Source organism: Panthera uncia, chromosome D4 (genome assembly GCF_023721935.1).
Source record: "Panthera uncia isolate 11264 chromosome D4, Puncia_PCG_1.0, whole genome shotgun sequence".
Classification (NCBI taxonomy): Eukaryota; Metazoa; Chordata; class Mammalia; order Carnivora; family Felidae; genus Panthera; species Panthera uncia.
The window spans coordinates 89658849-89676381 of record NC_064807.1 but is presented as its reverse complement, the minus strand read 5'-3'; the positions used below and the strand labels follow the sequence as shown (position 1 = coordinate 89676381).

Genomic DNA, 17533 nt, shown 5'->3' with positions numbered 1-17533 from the left:
GAGAGAGAGAGACAGAGTGTGAGCGGGGGAGGGGCAGAGAGCAAGGGAGACACAGAATCCAAAGCAGGCTCTGAGCTGTAGGCACAGAGCCCGACGCGGGGCTCGAACCCACAAACCACGAGATCGGTCTCCTTGGCCTCAGAGAAATACACCGTTACGGATAAGAATTCGTTCCAATTGAAACGCTTAGCTCACCCGTCATCTATCTGGGGTCTGTCGCAAAGTCGGGAGCACACTGTATTTCTCCACGTCAGTCACTGAATTTCCCCCGACGGCTCCTTTATCATGTCCTAGATCCTTGTGTACATTGGGATCTGTGTCAGGGCTTTCTGTCGGCTTCTGTTGTTTGTAATTCCCCCACCCGTCCCCGTGTCAGAGTGTTTTAAATACCGTGGCTTTATGGTCCACTTACCACCCACAGCGGTGTCTCTTGGCTTGTGCTGAAGTCCCTTGGCCGCGCAGCCCAGTCATTCGCATGGGAATTTATCTGGGATTTATATGGCAGTTCCACACACCCCTGAGCTCTGGCTACTCCCCCGATGGCGCCTGCCTCAGGGCTTCTGTGGCTACCTTCCCGCTGCCAGAATGGGTCTTCTCTGGATAGCCTTTCGTCCGGGCTCTGCTCAAAGCACTGCAGCAGAGAGGTGGGGAGTCCTCCCTGAGCACCACTCCAGAATGGCACACTCAGCCCGCCCACCGCGTGACTCTCGGCTCTGCCCTCTTCTTCATAGCATGTGCTAAGCCCTGGCGTTTATTTTGCTGTTGATTTCGCTGTTGATTTCGCTGTTGATTTCTCTGTCTGCGCAGCTTAGCGGTTTCCCAACTGGGGGCGATTTCGCCTCCCAATGTGGCATTGTCTAGACACATTTTTTCCTTTAAGTTTTTCTTTATTTATTTTGACAGAGAGAGCACAGCAGGGGAGGGGCAGAGAGACAGAGGGAGAGAGAGAATGCTAAGGGGCTCAAACTCATGAGCCGTGAAAACACGACCTGAGCGGGAAGCAAGAGTCGGACGCTTAACCAACTCAGCCATCCAGGAGCCCAGCCTTGGTTCTCTTTTCTTTTCTTTTTCTTTTTCTTTTCTTTTCTTTTCTTTTCTTTTCTTTTCTTTTCTTTTCTTTTCTTTTCTCTTCTTTTCTCTTTTCTTTTTTCTTTCCTTTCCTTTCCTTTCCTTTCCTTTCCTTTCCTTTCCTTCTAATCCTCAAGTTAGCTAACATGCAGTGTAGTCTTGGCTTCAGGAGTAGATTCCTGTGATTCACTTCTTACATATAACACCCAGTGCTCATCCCAGCAAATGCCCTCCTCAATGCCCATCACCCATTTTCCCCACCCCCCGCATCTCCCATCCCCATCCACCCTCAGTTTGTTCTCTGTATTTAAGAGTCTCTTGTGGTTTGCCTCCTTCTCTGTTTTTATCTTACTTTTGCTTCCCTTCCCCGATGTTCATCTGTTAAGTTTCTCAAATTCCACAGATGAGCGAAGCCCTACGATATTTGTCTTTCTCTGACTTATTTCACTTGGCCTAATACCCTCCAGTTCCATCCACGTTGTTGCAAATGGCAAGATTCCATTCTTTTTCATCGGCAAGTGTATATAAATCACATCTTTATCCATTCACCTGTCGGTGGACATTCGGGCTCTTTCCATCCTTTGGCTATTGTCGATAGCGCTGCTATAAACATGGGGTGCCCGTGCCCCTTCGAATCAGATGTGCAGACACACGTTAAGTGCCGTGACTAGGGAAGGGGGGTTGCCACTGGCATCTGGCGAGTGGGTGGAGTGAACCTCCTGCACCGCATCCGACGGAACCGTTGGCCCCAGATGTCAGTGGTGCCAAGGCGGTGCTGAGGCTAATCACAAATCGACACGGGCAGGACTGACCGACGTTGGGATGTGTTCTCCCTTATCCAAGGGCGTCTCTTCCCCCGTCCCTGTCACTTGCATAACTGAGGATCCGCGAGCCCTAGACGGGAAGGGCCCACCCTTCCTGGGCTCGGGGCTGCACCCTGGGGTCTTCTGTCCTCACAGGTGGAAAATCGTGTCCCTTGGCCCATGCTCAGCCAGCTGTGGCCTTGGCACCGCCACGCGCTCCGTGGCCTGTGTGCAGTTCGATCGAGGCCAGGACGTCGAGGTGGACGGGGCGGCCTGTGTAGCTTTGGTACGGCCACAGGCCAGCATCCCCTGCATCACCGCCGACTGCGCCTACCGGTGGCGTGTCAGCACCTGGACACAGGTGAGCACGGCAGCTGGGGCGTGTGTCGGCCGAGGGTCCTCATACGCAGGGACCTGGGGGCTTGGATTCATCGTGACCCCCTGAAAGGAAGGGTGAGACTGGGGCGGGAGGAAGTAGTCAGGGCATCTAGAGACAGAAGACACAGCGAGGCCTGGAGACCTGAGGGGCGGGTCTGGACCGAGGTCTGGAGACACCAGGACACGAAGGGGAAGGTGACTCAGGTCTCCGTTCTTGCCTTTCTGGTGCCGTCACCTCGCAAGGTAGTGGAAAGACAAAGGTAGATATGGTTAGGTCTCCTGCTGGAAGATCTCGCTCATGGTCGGGCGGGGGAGAGGAGGCAAAGCAGACAGCCACAGCCTGCGTTGGGCACAAGGACTCTGGGCGTCGGGTCCTGGTGGAAACGAGAGCTCAGACGAGTGCAGTGCAGGGCAGGAGGGCAGGGGGGTTGCTGGTGCCGTGACCCGGCAAGGTAACCTCTCCGAGCCTCGGTCTCCTCACCTGTGGAATGGAGACGTGTGCTCGCCCCCCGGGCTGTGTACAAGTGAGATCGGATCATGCCTGGCCAGCGGTCACTGCTGTCCTCGACGCCCTCTGGCGAGGTCAGCCTCAGCTCCCTCTCTTGTCTCCTGGCAGTGCTCTGTCTCCTGCGGAGATGGCATCCAGCACCGGCACGACGCCTGCCTTGGACCCGGGTCCCAGGCACCGGTGCCAGCCCACTTCTGCCAGCACTTGCCCAAGCCAGCCACGGTGCGGGGCTGCTGGGCTGGGCCCTGCGCTGGGCAGGGGACCCCCAGCCCGGCGCCCCCCAAGGAAGCCACTGCTGGCACTTCTCCGGAGCGGCCCCGGCCCCAGGCCCACCTCCTCTCCCCAGTTCCCCGGCTTCAGGGGCTTCTGCCTGGGCCCCAGGAAAGCCCGGCTGAGTCCAGTTATGTCCTTCAACTTTCTGTCTGGGCACTGGCTGGCTGCGGGAGGGGTGGGCAAAGCCGTCCCCAGCTGGGAGAGCTGGGACAGCCTCCTTGTGGGGACCTCCTGGGGTCATCCTGCGAAGCAGCACTTGGGTGCGGCGGGGGCTGAAGGCGTGGCCTTGGGAGGTGGGGCTCCAGGCTGGCCCTCTCCTTCCACTTTGCTTCTGCTGGCCGAGTGCAAGCTCGCTTTCCTTACCCTCAGCCTGAGGTTTCACGGGATCCGACCCAGGTCTGTGGGACTCAAGGCCACGTGCTGCTGTCCACACTGCCTCCCTCTCACTGGAGCATCCGGAAGCGGCTCTGTGCCCTGCCTGCACCCATGCAGCCCCTCCCCTGACCTAAGAATGCTTTTCCAGCTGGGCCCAGGAGGCTGTCAGCCACCCTACCTCTCAGTCTCCTACCCAGCGTGGAAAACCCCGGGCCTCCCTTCGGGGAACGCCCCGCCCTGAAGCTCCGTTCTCCTGTGCTCCTGCCTCCTTTCCAGGCGTCTGTGGCCGGCAGCACCTTGAGCCGGCAGGAACCATTGACATGCGAGGCCCAGGGCAGGCTGACTGTGTAGTGGCCATCGGGCGGCCCCTGGGTGAGGTGGTGACCGTTCAAGTCCTCGAGAGTTCCCTCAACTGCAGCACTGGTACGTCTGGGGCCGCACGCACCACCGGTCTTGGTGTGGGGCCTCGGGCACCGGTGAGCAGGACTCCAGCCTGCCCCGTTCCCAGCAGGATGCACCAAGTGCCTCCCCCCCCCCCCCCCCCCCGCCCCAATAATCATCATGGCCATCTCGAGCCTGTCGTGCGATTGTCCCCGTTCTGCAGATGAGGAAACCGAGGCTGTGTCCGATGACTTAGAGCCACAAAGGCAGGAAGTGGGAGGGTTGGGACCCGACCACAGCTCAGTCTACCCCAGGGCCGTCGTGCTGCCCGCCCAGAGCAGGGGGTGCTGGACCCTCACCACTCCGCCACTTCCTAGGGGACATGTTGCTGCTTTGGGGCAGGCTCACGTGGAGGAAGATGTGCGGGAAACTGTCGGACGTGACTTTCAGCTCCAAAGCCAACACGCTCCTGGTGAGGCAGCGCCGTGAGCGGCCGGAAGGCGGAGTTGTGCTGCGGTACCGGAGCCAGCCTGCCCCAGGAGCCTCCCACAGAGGTATGGGGGGCGGGGGTGGGGGGGAACAGAGCCTCCCCCACGTCCCTGCGGGTGCCACCTACCGGCGGCTGACTGTCATGGAGGAGGACGCCACCAGCTCCCTGTGCCAGGACGAGGTCCTGGTGTGTGTGCTGTGTGCCTCCCTCGCTAGGCCCCTGCAGCCACATGGGTGGCTGCCCTGGCACTCATGTCCCTCAAGACCCTTCAAGGTCCTCTGTGAGCAGCTTTCCCCCAGCCCTGTTCTGGTGCAGTGTCCTCTCTGCTCAGCCCCCACAGAGCTGGTGTGTGCGTGCATGCTTGCACGTGTGAATGAGCGCGCATGCACACACACACACACACACACACACACACCCCCCTCAGGTAGAGGATGGCATCCCATGGCCCCACTGGTGTCTTCCAGTAGCCCTCTTGGAGGTCTCAGGGGACTTTCCCTCTCCCAACAGCCCAAGCTGGCTGAAGGTGGCTTCCCTAGCCAGCTCCAGAGGTTTCTGGCCCCCCCAGGCTTCACTTCTACAGGGGATTTGCCTGCCCCCCCCCCCCCCCCACCCCTCAGCGAGTAGCTTTTTGGTGCCTGAGCACAGGCATTGAGTGCTCAAGGGCGGGCCGCCCCTTCTCAGGCTCCTCTCTTCCTGGCCTCCCTCCCGCACATGGGCTCTTGCCTCACCAGGGGCACAGGCAGGAGGCGCAGCCAGGCGGAGCTCCCGTGGGCTCCTAATGTCAATGGCCTTTGTGACAGTCACCTTCACTTTACAGAGGAGGGAACTGAAGCTCAGAGCATTTAACGCCTTCGCCTAGGGTCTCACAGCAGAAAGTGGTACAGGTGGGGTTCGGCGAGGGCTTCTGTGGCGGAGACCCGATCTTGACCACAACGCCATATTGCCCCCCTTCACTGCCCCCTGGCTGTGAGCCACCCTGGCCTCTGGCATTAGTGGTCTTTCCTGGGGCTGCTAGGTCCTGAAGTGGCCCACACCCAGCCCATCCACCTGCTCTCCTCTGCAGAGTGTGATATGCAGCTCTTTGGACCCTGGGGTAAAATTGTGAGCCCCTCGATGAGTCCACGTGGGAGGAACCTGGGGGGCTGCCGCATCTTCATCAATGTGGCTCCACGGGCCCGCATTGCCATCCATGCCCTGGCCACCAGCGTGGGCACGGGCACTGATGCCAGCCACATCTTGGTAAGGCTACCAGGATGGGGACAAGAATGGGCTGACTTTTGCTACGAGTCTAGACAGCCGTCCCTGGGGATGGGATGAGAACTGGGGGTGCTGTACCCACTTTGCCCCCAAACCTCAAAATCATTTGTGAAAGAATGAGAGAGAAGAGTTTCCTCCACTTACTCACCAACAGATGTTTACTGAGCGCCCCACAGGAGTGAAATAGACAAGACCTTTTCTGATGTAGAGAGTTAACCCAGAACTCAAGCATAATTTTAGATCCTGATATAACTTTTCCAGAAGAGTGGATCAAACCCTCCTCCCATGAGGTCTGTGTGTTCCGGGAGAACTGCCCTCTGCAAAGTGTCAGCTCCCCTGCTGGAGGCAACCTGGCTTCTGGAATTAGACAGACCTGGGCTCAGAACCCATCTCTCACACGCTGGCTGTGTGTCCTTGGGGAAGTAATACAACTTCTCTGAACCTGTTTCCTGGGTAGAATAGTAGTGGCTTCCTGACAGGGCTGTTGTGTGAGGATTAAGTGTGTGGCCCTGAGTGTATGATCCCTTGTATATTAAAGGCACCATAAATGCTAGCTACCATTTTTGGCCGGCCCTCTGGGGCTGCCCCTTTCCCCTCAGATCCGGGACAACCACAGCCTGAAGACGATGACATTCCGTGGGCAGCAGGCACTCTACTGGGAGTCCGAGGGAAGCCAGGCTGAGATGGAGTTTAGCCAGGGCTTCATGGAGGCGGGCGCTAGCCTGTGGGGCCTGTACTGGACCCTCGGATCTCGAGTGCAGGAACCTGGCTGGGCCGTACCCTAGCTTCCTCTCCAAGCACAAACCTCCAGTGCCCTGCGTGCACAGTAGGATGCCTCCTCCAGGTTCTGGAAAGGAAAGAAACGAACTTGACATTTATGAGCACCCGTTAGGTGCCTGGCAAGCCCCAGAGGGTTGACTCCGGTCTCTGAGTGCTTTCCAATTTGAATTCCGTCCAATCTTGAGTATCTCCTTTAGGGCCTCCTCCAACATGCAAAAGGCTAGGCGGCGGGAGGCAAGGTCGGGACTCTGTCTGGAAAGGCAGTCACCAGTCCCTCTGTACCAATAAACGGAATGTGCAGTCTGAGTAGCGTTTTTCTTCACATAACCTGTCCAATCTGCCTTGAAAACCCACCCCAGGGCATTGCCGGAATTCCCTGGCAGCGGCAGGGCTCTAGACCCAATACTGAGCTGAGCAAGCCCCAGGCCACCCGTGGCGGTCTTCTTTTTCTCTACCCAAGAAGGAGGGACGAGGGAGCGTGCGGTCGAGAATGAGCCCCCACGCTGGCACACTCGTTAATTCTCTGCGAGGCCCCGCCCCTGTGCTGGTCCGGCTGGGAGGACCTGACCACCCGGGAGGGCGGGTGCCGCCAGGCCCCGCCCCCTATGCTGATCAGCGCGAGACCCTCGGGCGCACCCGCCACCGCCCTGCGAGCCCCGCCCCTTATGCTAATGAGCGGCCGCCTCTCCCACAAGGCAGCGCGCCGGGCCAACGCGGCCGGCTCCGGAGCCCTTTGTGAGGGTGGCAGGCTGCGCCAGACAGCGGCACCATGAGCGGCTCGGGCGGGGCGTCGACAGCGTCCGTCAGCTCCGCGCCGCCCGCGCAGGAGGAGGGCATGACGTGGTGGTACCGCTGGCTGTGTCGCCTGTCGGGGGTGCTGGGGGCCGTCTGTGAGTACCCGGCCCGGGGGAGGGGTCGGCCTCGCCGCCCACCGCGCATGCGTGTTCGGCCCCGCCCCTCCGGCGCGCCCCCGCGGGGAGGGGCTGGTGGGGCGGGGGGCGGTCTGCGGTGGGTGGGCGCGCGCGGAGCGGACGCCCCGGCGGTTGCCATGGTCCCGGCCCCGCGGCCCGGGCTCCCGCGGGGCCCGCGGCTGGGCTGGCGGCGCTGGGGACATTCCAGGAGGGAACGCGAACTACCGTGGCCGAGTTACTGCCCCCCGCGCCGCATCTGAGCGCCGGGACGGTGCGTGCGGCCTCTGCCCCGGGGGCTTTCCGAGACCTCCCGTCTGTTGCTGGGAGAGCGCAGCACTGCCCGGCCCGGAGGCGGCCTCACCTGTTGGCGCGGGCGGAGGCCCCCTTAACCTTTGGGCCAAGGCTGTTTAAACATGGGCGGGTGGTGCCCGGGCACGAGTAGTCCTCGAGGGAGGGCCGGGCAGTGAGCATCTGGGTCCTCACTGTCCACTCCGAGGCCAGTGCATTCCCTCTGCTGTCAACTCTGCGTCGGCCACCGCTCCTCTCCCCTCCTCATATCCCCGCAGCGCCATCCCGACGCACATCTTGACCTCAAGTTGCACGGAAGCCAGGCTCTTTTGGCACCCCTTCCCCCCGCCCCCCCCAAAAGAACACCGCTAGGAAGGCCGACCTGCTGCAGGGGTAAAATGAAGCTCATGTGGCCAATACGTGTCTGGTCTGTTCGAATGGTCTGCTGTCCTGTCCTGCGGCCCTCACCTTTGGGAGTCACTGGAGTGGGTTTGAACAGTGCCCGCTTGGCACAGAGGGCTGGAGCAGGGCAGATCCTGATCAAGTCGGCCGGAGGGAACACCGCTCAGGGTCCCCTGCCTGTCCCACAGTCGTCCCAGGTGGCTGGGTGCTGGAAGGAAGTTCAGGGGTGCAGGGTTAGGCGTGTGCTGTGCAGAAGGGCACACCCTTATCCAGAGGTGATCATGGGACAGGCCCTTCTGCAGATCCCAAAAAGGCCCCTGAGTCCCTGTCACTGCTGTCAGAGCAAGCATCTTTTTGACTTTGTAGGAGAGACTGGCGGCTCAGGATCAGGCTTTAGACAGGATCCTCTCAAGTGTGGCCAGTTGTCTTCCTTGCAGACTAGAGTGGGGGTCCTGTAGGGAGTGAGAGGGGCCAGTGGTGGAGAAAGGAAAGGTTCTGCCTGTGGCCTCTGGGCCCTCACCCTCCCTCTGCCTTGGATTCAGCAGCCCTGCTGGCTCCCGGGTTAACCCTGGTCTCCCATCCCGTTCTGTGCTTCTTAAAGTGAGGTACCTGGGCCGCCCCAGGAGTTCGTGGTGTTGGGGCTACTCCAGAAGCATCAGGAGAAACTTGTGTCGGTTTCACCTGAGTATTTGGGGGGAGGTGATTGTTATGCAAATACCAAATAGGAGATCGCAGGGTGGGGGGCAAGGCAAGAGTTTTAGGGATGCGATGCGGGGCGCCCCGCTGGCTGAGTCAGTAGAGCGTGCGACTCTTGATCTTGGAGCTGTGAGTCCAAGCTCCACATTGGGTGTAGAGATTACTTAAAAATAAAATCTTAAAAAAGTTTGAGTGATGAAACAGGAATTCAGATAAGGGCTGTGCTTCCAGCTGGTCACTTTAGGCAGAACGTCCGGATCTCCAAGGGGTGAGACACCCTCCGGGCTGGATTGTTAAAGGACTCCTTGCTGCAGCCTTCTTTCTGCGTTGAAACCTAGTCCTCCCCTAAGGTGGGCTGTTGGTAGGACAGTGGGGGCAGGGTCAGAGCTGGAGGAGAAGTACTGACTCAGTAGGGGCATTGTCTTGTGGGCACTCAGGTCTGTGTTCTGTGTCTCCGGGGAAACTTGCTGCCTGGAGGCTGATGGGACGTGTCCAGGCAGAGTGCCGCTAGCAGGCAGAAAGTACCTCGGTCCCTCTAGGAGACCTTGGGACCACGCGAGGGCAGGCCCCCTGCAGTCTGGGTTCACTTGGTCTGGTTTCATCCTCCACCTGCAGCCTGCATAGGGTTACCTGGGAGAACAGCAAGAGAATTCCAGGCCCAGGCAGGGATCAGGTGCCAGGCGAGCTGCTGCAAGTTTAATGAACTGGCTGCTGATCGCTGCCTCGGGGCCCAGCTTCCAGTCCCACCCCAGCTATGGCCCTGGGCAGGGCTTTGCTTCCAGCTGGGAGCCTGTGCCTGGGAACCGCCAGTTCTTGGTGAAGCTGGGCTGCTGGCTGTAGGGAGAAGCGAGGGGAGTGTGGCACACCCACCCCTTGGGGTGCGGTTGGGAGCACTGGGCGAGGCTCCACAGTTGGGACCCCGGAGAAGCCTCTTTCAGGGCCTGGTGTTTCAGGGGTGGCTGGGCCGGGCTGTGGCACTTGCCCGCACTCGGGGGACAAAACAGGCCTCAAAAAGTGATGAGGACGTCCCCAAGGTTCTTCAGCTGGTGTGCAAGTCACAGCTGGGATTGTGACCTGGTCCCAACTTTTGTTCCCAGAGGGGCAGCGGGCCTCGTCCCAGCAAAATCCAAGCCTCATTCTTGGCGCCAGAGGCTTCTTGTGTGGCCAGCCCTGTGAATGGTGGCACCTGCCTGAGCCTGAGGCCTGAGATTCTCTTCTCTTGTCATGTTCCATGACTTGCGGCGGGTATTGGTACAGCTGGGGTGCGGAGGCCGGCCCTCCAAGCCCTGGACTGGAGACAGGGTGAGATGCCCGTGCAGCCGGCCGCACCCTTGCCGCGGGGTCTGGGCCGAGTTGCCTCGCCTCTCCCAGTCTGGGTCCTCACCCACGACGTGGGGCACTTACAGGGACCTCGCTTGTCTCAGATGGCGGAGTGCAGTGCTGGGTGTCGGAAGGGGTCTGCCAGGGGTCTTCCCTGGCAGGCTCTGTCCCTTCCTGCCTGCTAATTCCGGCTCCTGTCTGCTTTCAAGCCTGCGCCATCTCGGGCCTCTTCAACTGCGTCACCATCCACCCTCTGAACATCGCGGCCGGCGTGTGGATGATGTGAGTAGCCCCGTGACTGTCCTGCCCCATGGGGCTGGGGGCACGTGGATTTCTGGTCGCCTTGCGGGGGTCTTCACCTCCTTTCCACCCTGCCGTGTTCACTTGTCCCGATTCTCATTAGGGCCAGGCCAGGGGGGACACTCACCCAGGCCTTCACTGGGTTTAGGGCTGGGGTCACAAATGCCTCCCGAGTGTCCACGGAGCGAGACTCTGCAGGCACTGTGTCTGCTACCAGGGGCCTGGCCTGTGGGAGCTCGGGGCCGTCAGGGCTGCTGGAGGAGGCTTGGTGGAGGCTTGGTGTCTGGTGGGATTGGAGTCAGGTGCTGGGAGCTCCAGGTCGGAGGTGGGCAAGCCAGACGGCGCAGGTTAGAGCTGGTGTGGGACCAGGGGCTAGAAGGCCCCAGGTGAGTTCCCTGCCCCCCTCCTGCCTGGGTAGCCCGATCCCGTTGGAAGGGAAGGCAGAGGGGGTGGGGTGAGAATCAGCCAGTGAAACTCTGGCCGTGCCTGAGCCACCTGCGCGTGAGAAGCGGCTGTGCACCAAGCATCGTCGGTGCCCATGTGGGGCTTGGCCTGGGAGGGACACGGAGGCGGACAGGGTGGGACCCTGCCCTCAGGGAACTCAGGCCAGCGGTGAGGCCTGTGGGAGCGGGGCCCAGAGGCCTGTGCTGGCCAGAGGCAGTCCGGAGAGCGGCCGGCCTGGATGTGGGCGGTGGGCGTGGGGGAGATAAGATCGGAGGGGGGGGGGGGGGGGGGGGGGGGGGGGGGTTGGGAGGACTGGCCTGTAGCAGGGGGCGTGTGAGTTGTGCAGAGTTCCTGCTCTGGGCTCAGGTGGGCTCCTGGGGCACCTCAGCTTGGGTTCTGTCCCTGGTAGGTAATGAGGGTACTTTCCTCCGAGGCTTGGGGTGGACGTAGGCTTGCTGTGGCATTCTTTGAGGGCCCGGTGTCTGTGAGCATGACCCAGCCGTGGACAACAAAGACTGGAGCAGACCCCCTCGGTCTGTCTCCGTGGCTTCGCTGCCCCCAGCCGGAACACAGGAAGGAGGGGCAGGGTACGGGGCTTGCTAGGTGCCCTCCTCCCCGTGTGGGCTTCCCAGGGGTCCGCCCCCAGTGGCTGTTGTGGGCTGATGACCTCCTCCTGGCCGTCCTGATGGGTGAGCCGCTGCCGGGGACAGCTTTCCCCGCGCAGACGACGATGTCGGTGACAGTGGCGGTAACGGGGTGGCCGAGGGGCGGCCGGCTCTCTGCAAAGCGCCCTGAGTGGAGGAACCCCTCCGCGTGCTCACGGCAGAGCTGAGGGGCACCTTCCGAGACAGGAGGGGTGAAGGGAGGGCTCTGGTCCTCGGGTGGGGAGCGGCTCCGCAGAGGCGCTGAGGGGGAGGTGGAGGAGGGGGAGCGGCACTCTGGTGGGCATTGGGGCCCCCCTCCCCGACCCTGTCAGCCCACCAGCCTCTCTCCCCGCCCTCCAGCATGAACGCCTTCATCCTGCTGCTCTGCGAGGCGCCCTTCTGCTGCCAGTTCGTCGAGTTTGCCAACACGGTGGCCGAGAAGGTGGACCGGCTTCGCTCCTGGCAGAAGGCCGTCTTCTACTGCGGGTGCGGGGCCCCCGGGTGGGGCTGGACGGTGCGGGGACTTAACCCTCCGGGGCCCCCGACCCGGGTTCCCAGAGCTCAGGGACCTGAAGGGCAGGCGATGGCTAGCGGGCCGGGCTGGGGGGACCTCTCGGGGAGGGCGAGGCTGCGATGGCTTCGTGCAGAGTCCTCCTCCGATGGTGGGCGTGGCGTGTGACCTTGCGTCTGGGGGGTGAGCCCACAGCCGTGGCCGCCCGCACTTCCGCAGGGAGAATGCGTGCCCTGCAGCCTGTACGGGCTAGAGAAAAGTGAGCGGGGCCCGGACCTCTGGCCCGGGGTTTGAGAGTTGTTAAATCGGCCCTGGTAGGCCCAGCGATGTGCTTCTGTGCAGCCTTGCACGAGGGGTCCATCCCGACGCCCCGGCACGAAGGCAGGTCGCAGAACAGAAAATATTACCTGCCAGTGGGCTTCCCTTGATTTTCCTGGTTCTAACCACAGATTCGCTGTGGGGCATTGTCCACCCGGGTCATGAGGTTGAACGAATTTCAGGGTGCGTCCCATACACGGAAGCTTCTAGAACAGTGCTGGTGCACAGGAGGCCCTTCGCGGCTTCTGACAGCAATGGCAATGGTTACCATGATTTAGGTTATGTTTAGCAATAAATGCGGTGATCTTGGGGCACCTGGGGGGCTCAGTCAGTTAAGCGTCCTGCTCTTGATTTTCACTCAGGTCATGATCTCATGGTTTTGTGAGTTCAAGCCCCACATCGGGTTCTGTGCTGACAGCTCAGAGCCTGCTTGGGGTTCTCTCTCTGTCTCTCTGTCTCTCTCTCTCTCTGCCCCTCCCCTCCTCTCAAAATAAGTAAACTTAAAAAAAAATAAAAATAAATGTGGAGTTCTTTGTTCCAGGGTTTTTTCCCTTTGTGGAGGCCAGTTGCTTTGACAGCAGGAGATGTGCGTTCCATTCTAGAGCCGCTTCCTACTGGGTCTAAACCACAGAGGAATAGAGGTTCACAAAAAACTATCTGCCATCATGCCCCTTGCCTTGATCTGTATTTTAAAAATACTAACAGTAATATACATTTACTAAAAATAACTTGGAAAATATTAAAGCTTTACTGCTTGGAACATTTTGGTATGTTTCTGTCCATTAAAAAACTTTGTTTTTAATAGTTTTTTTTTTTTAAGTTATTTATTTTGAGAGAGAGAGAGAGAGGGAGAGAGAGAATCCCAAACAGGTTCTACACTGTCAGTGCAGAGGCCAGTGTGGGGCTCGATGCCACAGACCGTGAGATCATGACCTGGAGTGAAATCGAGAGTCAGATGCTCAACTGACTGAGCCACCCAGGCACCCCTGCAGGTTTTGTAAACTTGTTTCTTACACAGTATGACCGTTAGAAGTAAATTTGTGTCCTGCTCGTTTTCACTTAATACCGTGATGTAAACATTTTCAGGATCACCGGTACAGGCTTCATAAGATTACTTTTACTGACAGGAATATTTATTCCACTGCCTGTGTCTTGCTTTCTTCCTCTGTAAACAGTGGTGCAGATTAAATCAAACCACAGCAAACAGCGATGAGCAAAACTTTTCCTGTGGTGCTTTCCCTAGGATATATCTCTCCTTGGGCATGGAATTGTTAGGCTGTAGGTTAGTCACTGGAAAGATTTCAATATGTGAATGACTTGCTTTCCCAAGAGGCGATCAGGGTTTCTGCCTCCTCTCCACCCCACTGGTGCTGCCCGTCTCGTGTCTGACAAGAATTGAGCTGTTTTTCTGAACGTTTTTACTAATTGCATTTTCTCTCCTGAAAATGTTCTCGTTTACTTCTTACCTACTGGCATCTCAATGTTTCACTTAGCAAGTTATGTGTTTCCTATAGTGAAGATTTCTTAACCCTTTGTTCTACTTCTCCAACATCTTTCCAGCCGTTTCCCTTTAATTTTGTTGACAGAAGGTTTCCCCCTTGGTCTTTTTTTTTCTTTCTAATTCCCATTATTCTTTTACTACTGAAAGATTTTATTAGCACAGCAAAACCTCACGATCGCACGTCCCGCCTGAGTAGAGAGGCAAGCGGACTTGCGGCGGCCCATCCAGCGGCCCAGTGTTCACCTTAGCGTGCGGGGTGTGCGTGGGCAGGTGCGGCTGTTGGGCCAGACGGCTTCGCCCAGGGAAGCGACGGGACAGAGCGCCGGTCCTCCAGCTGCGGTATCTCCCTGGCCTAGTTAACCCACTGCCACGGGGGTCTGGAAATCCCAGCCGGAATCGAGAGTCAGCCCATGGACACTCGAGCCAGAGGGACACCTGCCGCCAGGGGGCGCCCAACCATGGCGGGGACCAGAGGGAAGCCCCTTGCCCTGTGCGGTTCACGCTCTGGGATCTCTCTTGTTGAGATAAGGCTGGTTTCACTGCACCACGAAGAGCTGACCTTTACCTGGTGCTGATGCTGTTCCAGGCACTGTGTGTGGAGTTCACACGGGAGGAGTTCAGGAACTTGGCCCGTCACAAAGCCGCTAGGGAGGAACTGACAGGAGATTTTCGGGCGGCCTGTTCCCTGAAGGGGTGGGTGGATGACCCCAGCGCTGTTTTCCTCTGTGTACCACAGACCCTTCCAGAGGTCTGATGAAGGCTTGGGTCCTCGCCTCAGAAAGCACACGGAACTTCGCAGACAAGTGCACGGGTGTCTAAGGACTTTTTGAAGCCTGGCCGTGACCCTGTGTCTGGACTGGTTTCTGGGGACCCTTCCTGCACCTGGCTCTCTGGGAGGGGGGGCCTGGGTTAGTCTGGGGAGCCTGGAAGTCATATGGCAGCCGCAGGGCAGGGGTACCGCCTTGACCTGGGCTTCTCTCCTAGGATGGCCGTCGTCCCCATCGTCATCAGCCTGACCCTGACCACGCTGCTGGGAAACGCCATCGCCTTCGCCACTGGGGTGCTGTACGGACTCTCGGCACTGGGCAAAAAGTGCGTCTGCCTCTCCCAGCCCCTGGGAGGGATCTTCGCATCCTACCTCCTGTAGTCTTCTCAGTGTGGAGGGTCCAGGAGGGGCCCCTGGTGTCCGTTTGTGGGAACGGGCGCGGCAGTTGTCAGTGACTCTCATCAGTGTCCCCAGGGTGTTTGCCGCTCACGGGAATGAGAGCAGGAGGGTTCGTGGCCTTCCTGGTGGCCTGGCTGTGCTTCGCCCCAGCCGACGGTGGGGATGGCAGGTCTGTGGTTCGGCAGAGCCTCTTCCCGTCCAGCGCCCACGCCTGGCGTCCCAGTCAGTTGCCGCCCTCTGCTTCAGAGCCCGGGCTGCGACTCTGAATCCCAGATCCCGGGCAGCCTGTGCCTCTCTTAGAGACGGCCATCCTAGCAGCAGGGTCTCTGGCGACACCTGCTGTCCCTGCAGCTGAAGCCTCGGTCACAGGCCAGGAATCTGCTGGTGGGTGGGAGGACTGGGCGTCCTGTGACACTGACTCGCTGTCTCCCCAGGGGCGACGCGATCTCCTATGCCAGGATCCAGCAGCAGAAGCGGCAGGCTGATGAGGAGAAGCTCACGGACACCCTGGAGGGAGAGCTGTGAGGCAGGTCAGGTGACCCGCTCCTTCCTGCTCGCCCCTGGGACTCTGTGTGAGCACGGCCTGCAGGGATGAGGCCTGGAGCGTTGACCCTGGAGAACAGCCCGGAAGAGGAGCCTTTGCCTCGCTCCGGTCAGCCCCCTTACACCTGTCCCTACACCTGGAGTCCTCTTGTGTCTTCCCTCTCTCCAGATCTGTGTCTCCTGCCCCGGGCCTTGGCCAGCAGCAAGGAGACTGGCGGTGGCAGCAGGCGGGCCGCGTGGGCCTCGGGGTGACCCAGGCCGCAGGACTGGAGGCAGAGCGGAGCCCGCAGTGGCTGCGCACGGGCGGCCCGCCTGGCCCCGCCCCTCGCAGCTGGCCCGGCCCCCCTGGAAGCAGGCTGCCGGGTGGGTGTCCGGACTCACACCGCCCGCAGGGCCGCAGGGCCGGGAGGAGCCTCCTGGGGGATGCCGGTCCGGGCCTGAGCTGGGCGGCACGGCAACCTGGGCAGGGGTGGGGTGAGCCTCCCGTGGCTCTCCCTCGGGGCAGGGCAGCGTGCTGCTGCCCCCGGCCTCGTCCCGCTGCCCAGGCCCCTCCCCGCCGCTCTGCCCTCCGCGGGAGCCCACGGCAGTCCCGGGATGCTCCTCGAGTGCCCAGAGCGGCGGCTGGCTGGCTGGCTAGGGAGCGCCCCTTCCCCAGTTCCCGGGAACCTCGGACACTCTGGGACACTTGTCACGGGTCCTCCCCCACGGCCCCCAGGGGCCCGGTGCCAAGGAAGCGCGGAGGGCAGGCTCTCCCCTGCCCCGTGGGGCTGCTCGTCCACCTGTCTGTGTGCCCCTGCCGTGTCGGCCGTGGCCAGAGCCCAGGCAGTGGGGCCGAGCTCCGCCCACCTCCGTATTCCTGCTGGCCTGCCCCCTGCTCTGGTCTCTGGGGAGCTGGGCAGGGGCCAGAGCCGCCTCCGCCACCGCGAGCTGTGCGCACCGGGTGCCTGGCCCGTGCGGGGGCCCTGAGGAAGCCGCCCTGGCGGGGATGCGCACCGTCACCCTGGCCTCCCTCCATCCACTGTTCCTGGTGTCCGTCCCCTGTGTGTTTCTCCCTCGGCCCGCTGCCTGCCCCCCCAGCCCGACCGGCGCCCAGCTGCCAGGCGTGTCTGGTGGGGCCTGGCTGAGCCTGGGCGGTGCCGGGAGGAATGGGCTGGTGTGGAAAAGGCTCGGTCTGGGGCCCAGCTCCCACTCGTCCTTCTCCCAGGGCCCCCGGCCGGGCCCGGCTCAGAACCCTGAGCTCGGGCCCAGCCCCCCTTTGTTGAAACCACCCCTAGAGCTGTGTCCAGATCCTTGCTTCCCAGAGGGAGCCCTCCTCCCTGGGGCTCGTTAGCGTTCCTCGCAGGAGCAGCACTCACTGTCCCGGGGGACGAGCACAGGGATCCTGGTCTGCGGCAGCCCCCGGCAGCCTTCCAGCGAGCCCGTCCAGGCCGAGCCCCGGGGGGGGGGGGCGCGGGCCCTGCGGTGTGGCCAGCGGGTGGGACACGTGCCTTCAGGGGTCCTCTGGGACCACCTTTCTCAAGCCAGCGCAGGGTTCAAAGGGCCGTGGGCTCCGGGCCTCTCCAGGCGGGCGGGAGTGTGTGTGTGCGTGTGTGTGTGTCTGCTGTGTGTGCCGTGGACAAGACCGTCTACCTCCCAGGAGGGGCAAGGGCCCTGCCCGCCCCTCTTGGCTCATTCTTATCTGGGAAGTGGGACGCGGGGGTCACTTCTGCCCAGCCCTCCTGCCCCTGCTGCAGGGGCCTCGCTGGCGGGGGTCTCCCTGCTGCAGGAGGGGAAGGGCTGGCTGTGTGTCCCGGAAGGTTGCACCTCCATTCTGTCAGCAGGTCTGCTGGGGGGGGGAGGGGGTGGGCCCTGGAGGCAGGTGCAGAGGTGGGAGGGCCCTCTGACCCCTCAGTCACAGGCAAGAATGGACATGCTACGTGCCCGAGGTTCCCAGTGAGTGCAGCCGAGCAGTCCCGCAGCCGGGGATCCTGTCCCCTGCCCGTGTGGGCTGCCGCCCGCAGGGAACATCTGTCTGTCTGGGTGGCAGAAGGGGCTGGGCTGCCAGGGCCCACTCCTGCCTCAGTGGGTCTGGACTCTGCCTTCTCGGGGTCCTCGTTCACCCTCCATGTTTAACTTGTTTGAGCAATAAAGCCTGGCCGTGGTCTGAATGCTCGCTCGCGCACTCTGCCTGCTCCTTT

General features: G+C 61.0%; 2 protein-coding genes across 2 annotated transcripts in view; both read left to right on the top strand.

The window, feature by feature from the left end:
- The window catches only part of ADAMTS13 (ADAM metallopeptidase with thrombospondin type 1 motif 13), a 32447-nt gene extending 25831 nt beyond the window's left edge, over window positions 1-6616 (top strand). The window contains exons 28-33 of the mRNA XM_049631167.1: window positions 2028-2232; window positions 2866-3157; window positions 3682-3828; window positions 4164-4340; window positions 5340-5515; window positions 6133-6616. Coding sequence (XP_049487124.1) covers window positions 2028-2232; window positions 2866-3157; window positions 3682-3828; window positions 4164-4340; window positions 5340-5515; window positions 6133-6318 — 1183 coding nt within the window. The 3' untranslated portion in view covers window positions 6319-6616. The remainder of the gene's footprint in view (window positions 1-2027; window positions 2233-2865; window positions 3158-3681; window positions 3829-4163; window positions 4341-5339; window positions 5516-6132) is intronic.
- A 402-nt stretch (window positions 6617-7018) lies between these two features.
- Window positions 7019-17503, top strand: CACFD1 (calcium channel flower domain containing 1). Its single transcript, XM_049631124.1, has 5 exons — window positions 7019-7203; window positions 10140-10212; window positions 11679-11804; window positions 14633-14740; window positions 15248-17503. The coding sequence occupies exons 1-5, from the start codon at window positions 7083-7085 to the stop codon at window positions 15336-15338; spliced, it is 519 nt and encodes a 172-aa protein (XP_049487081.1). The 5' UTR covers window positions 7019-7082; the 3' UTR covers window positions 15339-17503.
- Window positions 17504-17533: the final 30 nt, after the last annotated feature.

What these genes read in the sequence shown, in the direction of transcription:
- CACFD1 (XM_049631124.1), top strand. Translation starts at nt 7,083, where the DNA reads ATGAGCGGCTCGGGCGGGGCGTCGACAGCGTCCGTCAGCTCCGCGCCG. An exon ending in AAGGCCGTCTTCTACTGCGG is followed by an intron (nt 11,805 to 14,632) that starts GTGCGGGGCCCC and finishes CTTCTCTCCTAG; the next exon opens with GATGGCCGTCGTCCCCATCG. An exon ending in CTCTCGGCACTGGGCAAAAA is followed by an intron (nt 14,741 to 15,247) that starts GTGCGTCTGCCT and finishes CTGTCTCCCCAG; the next exon opens with GGGCGACGCGATCTCCTATG.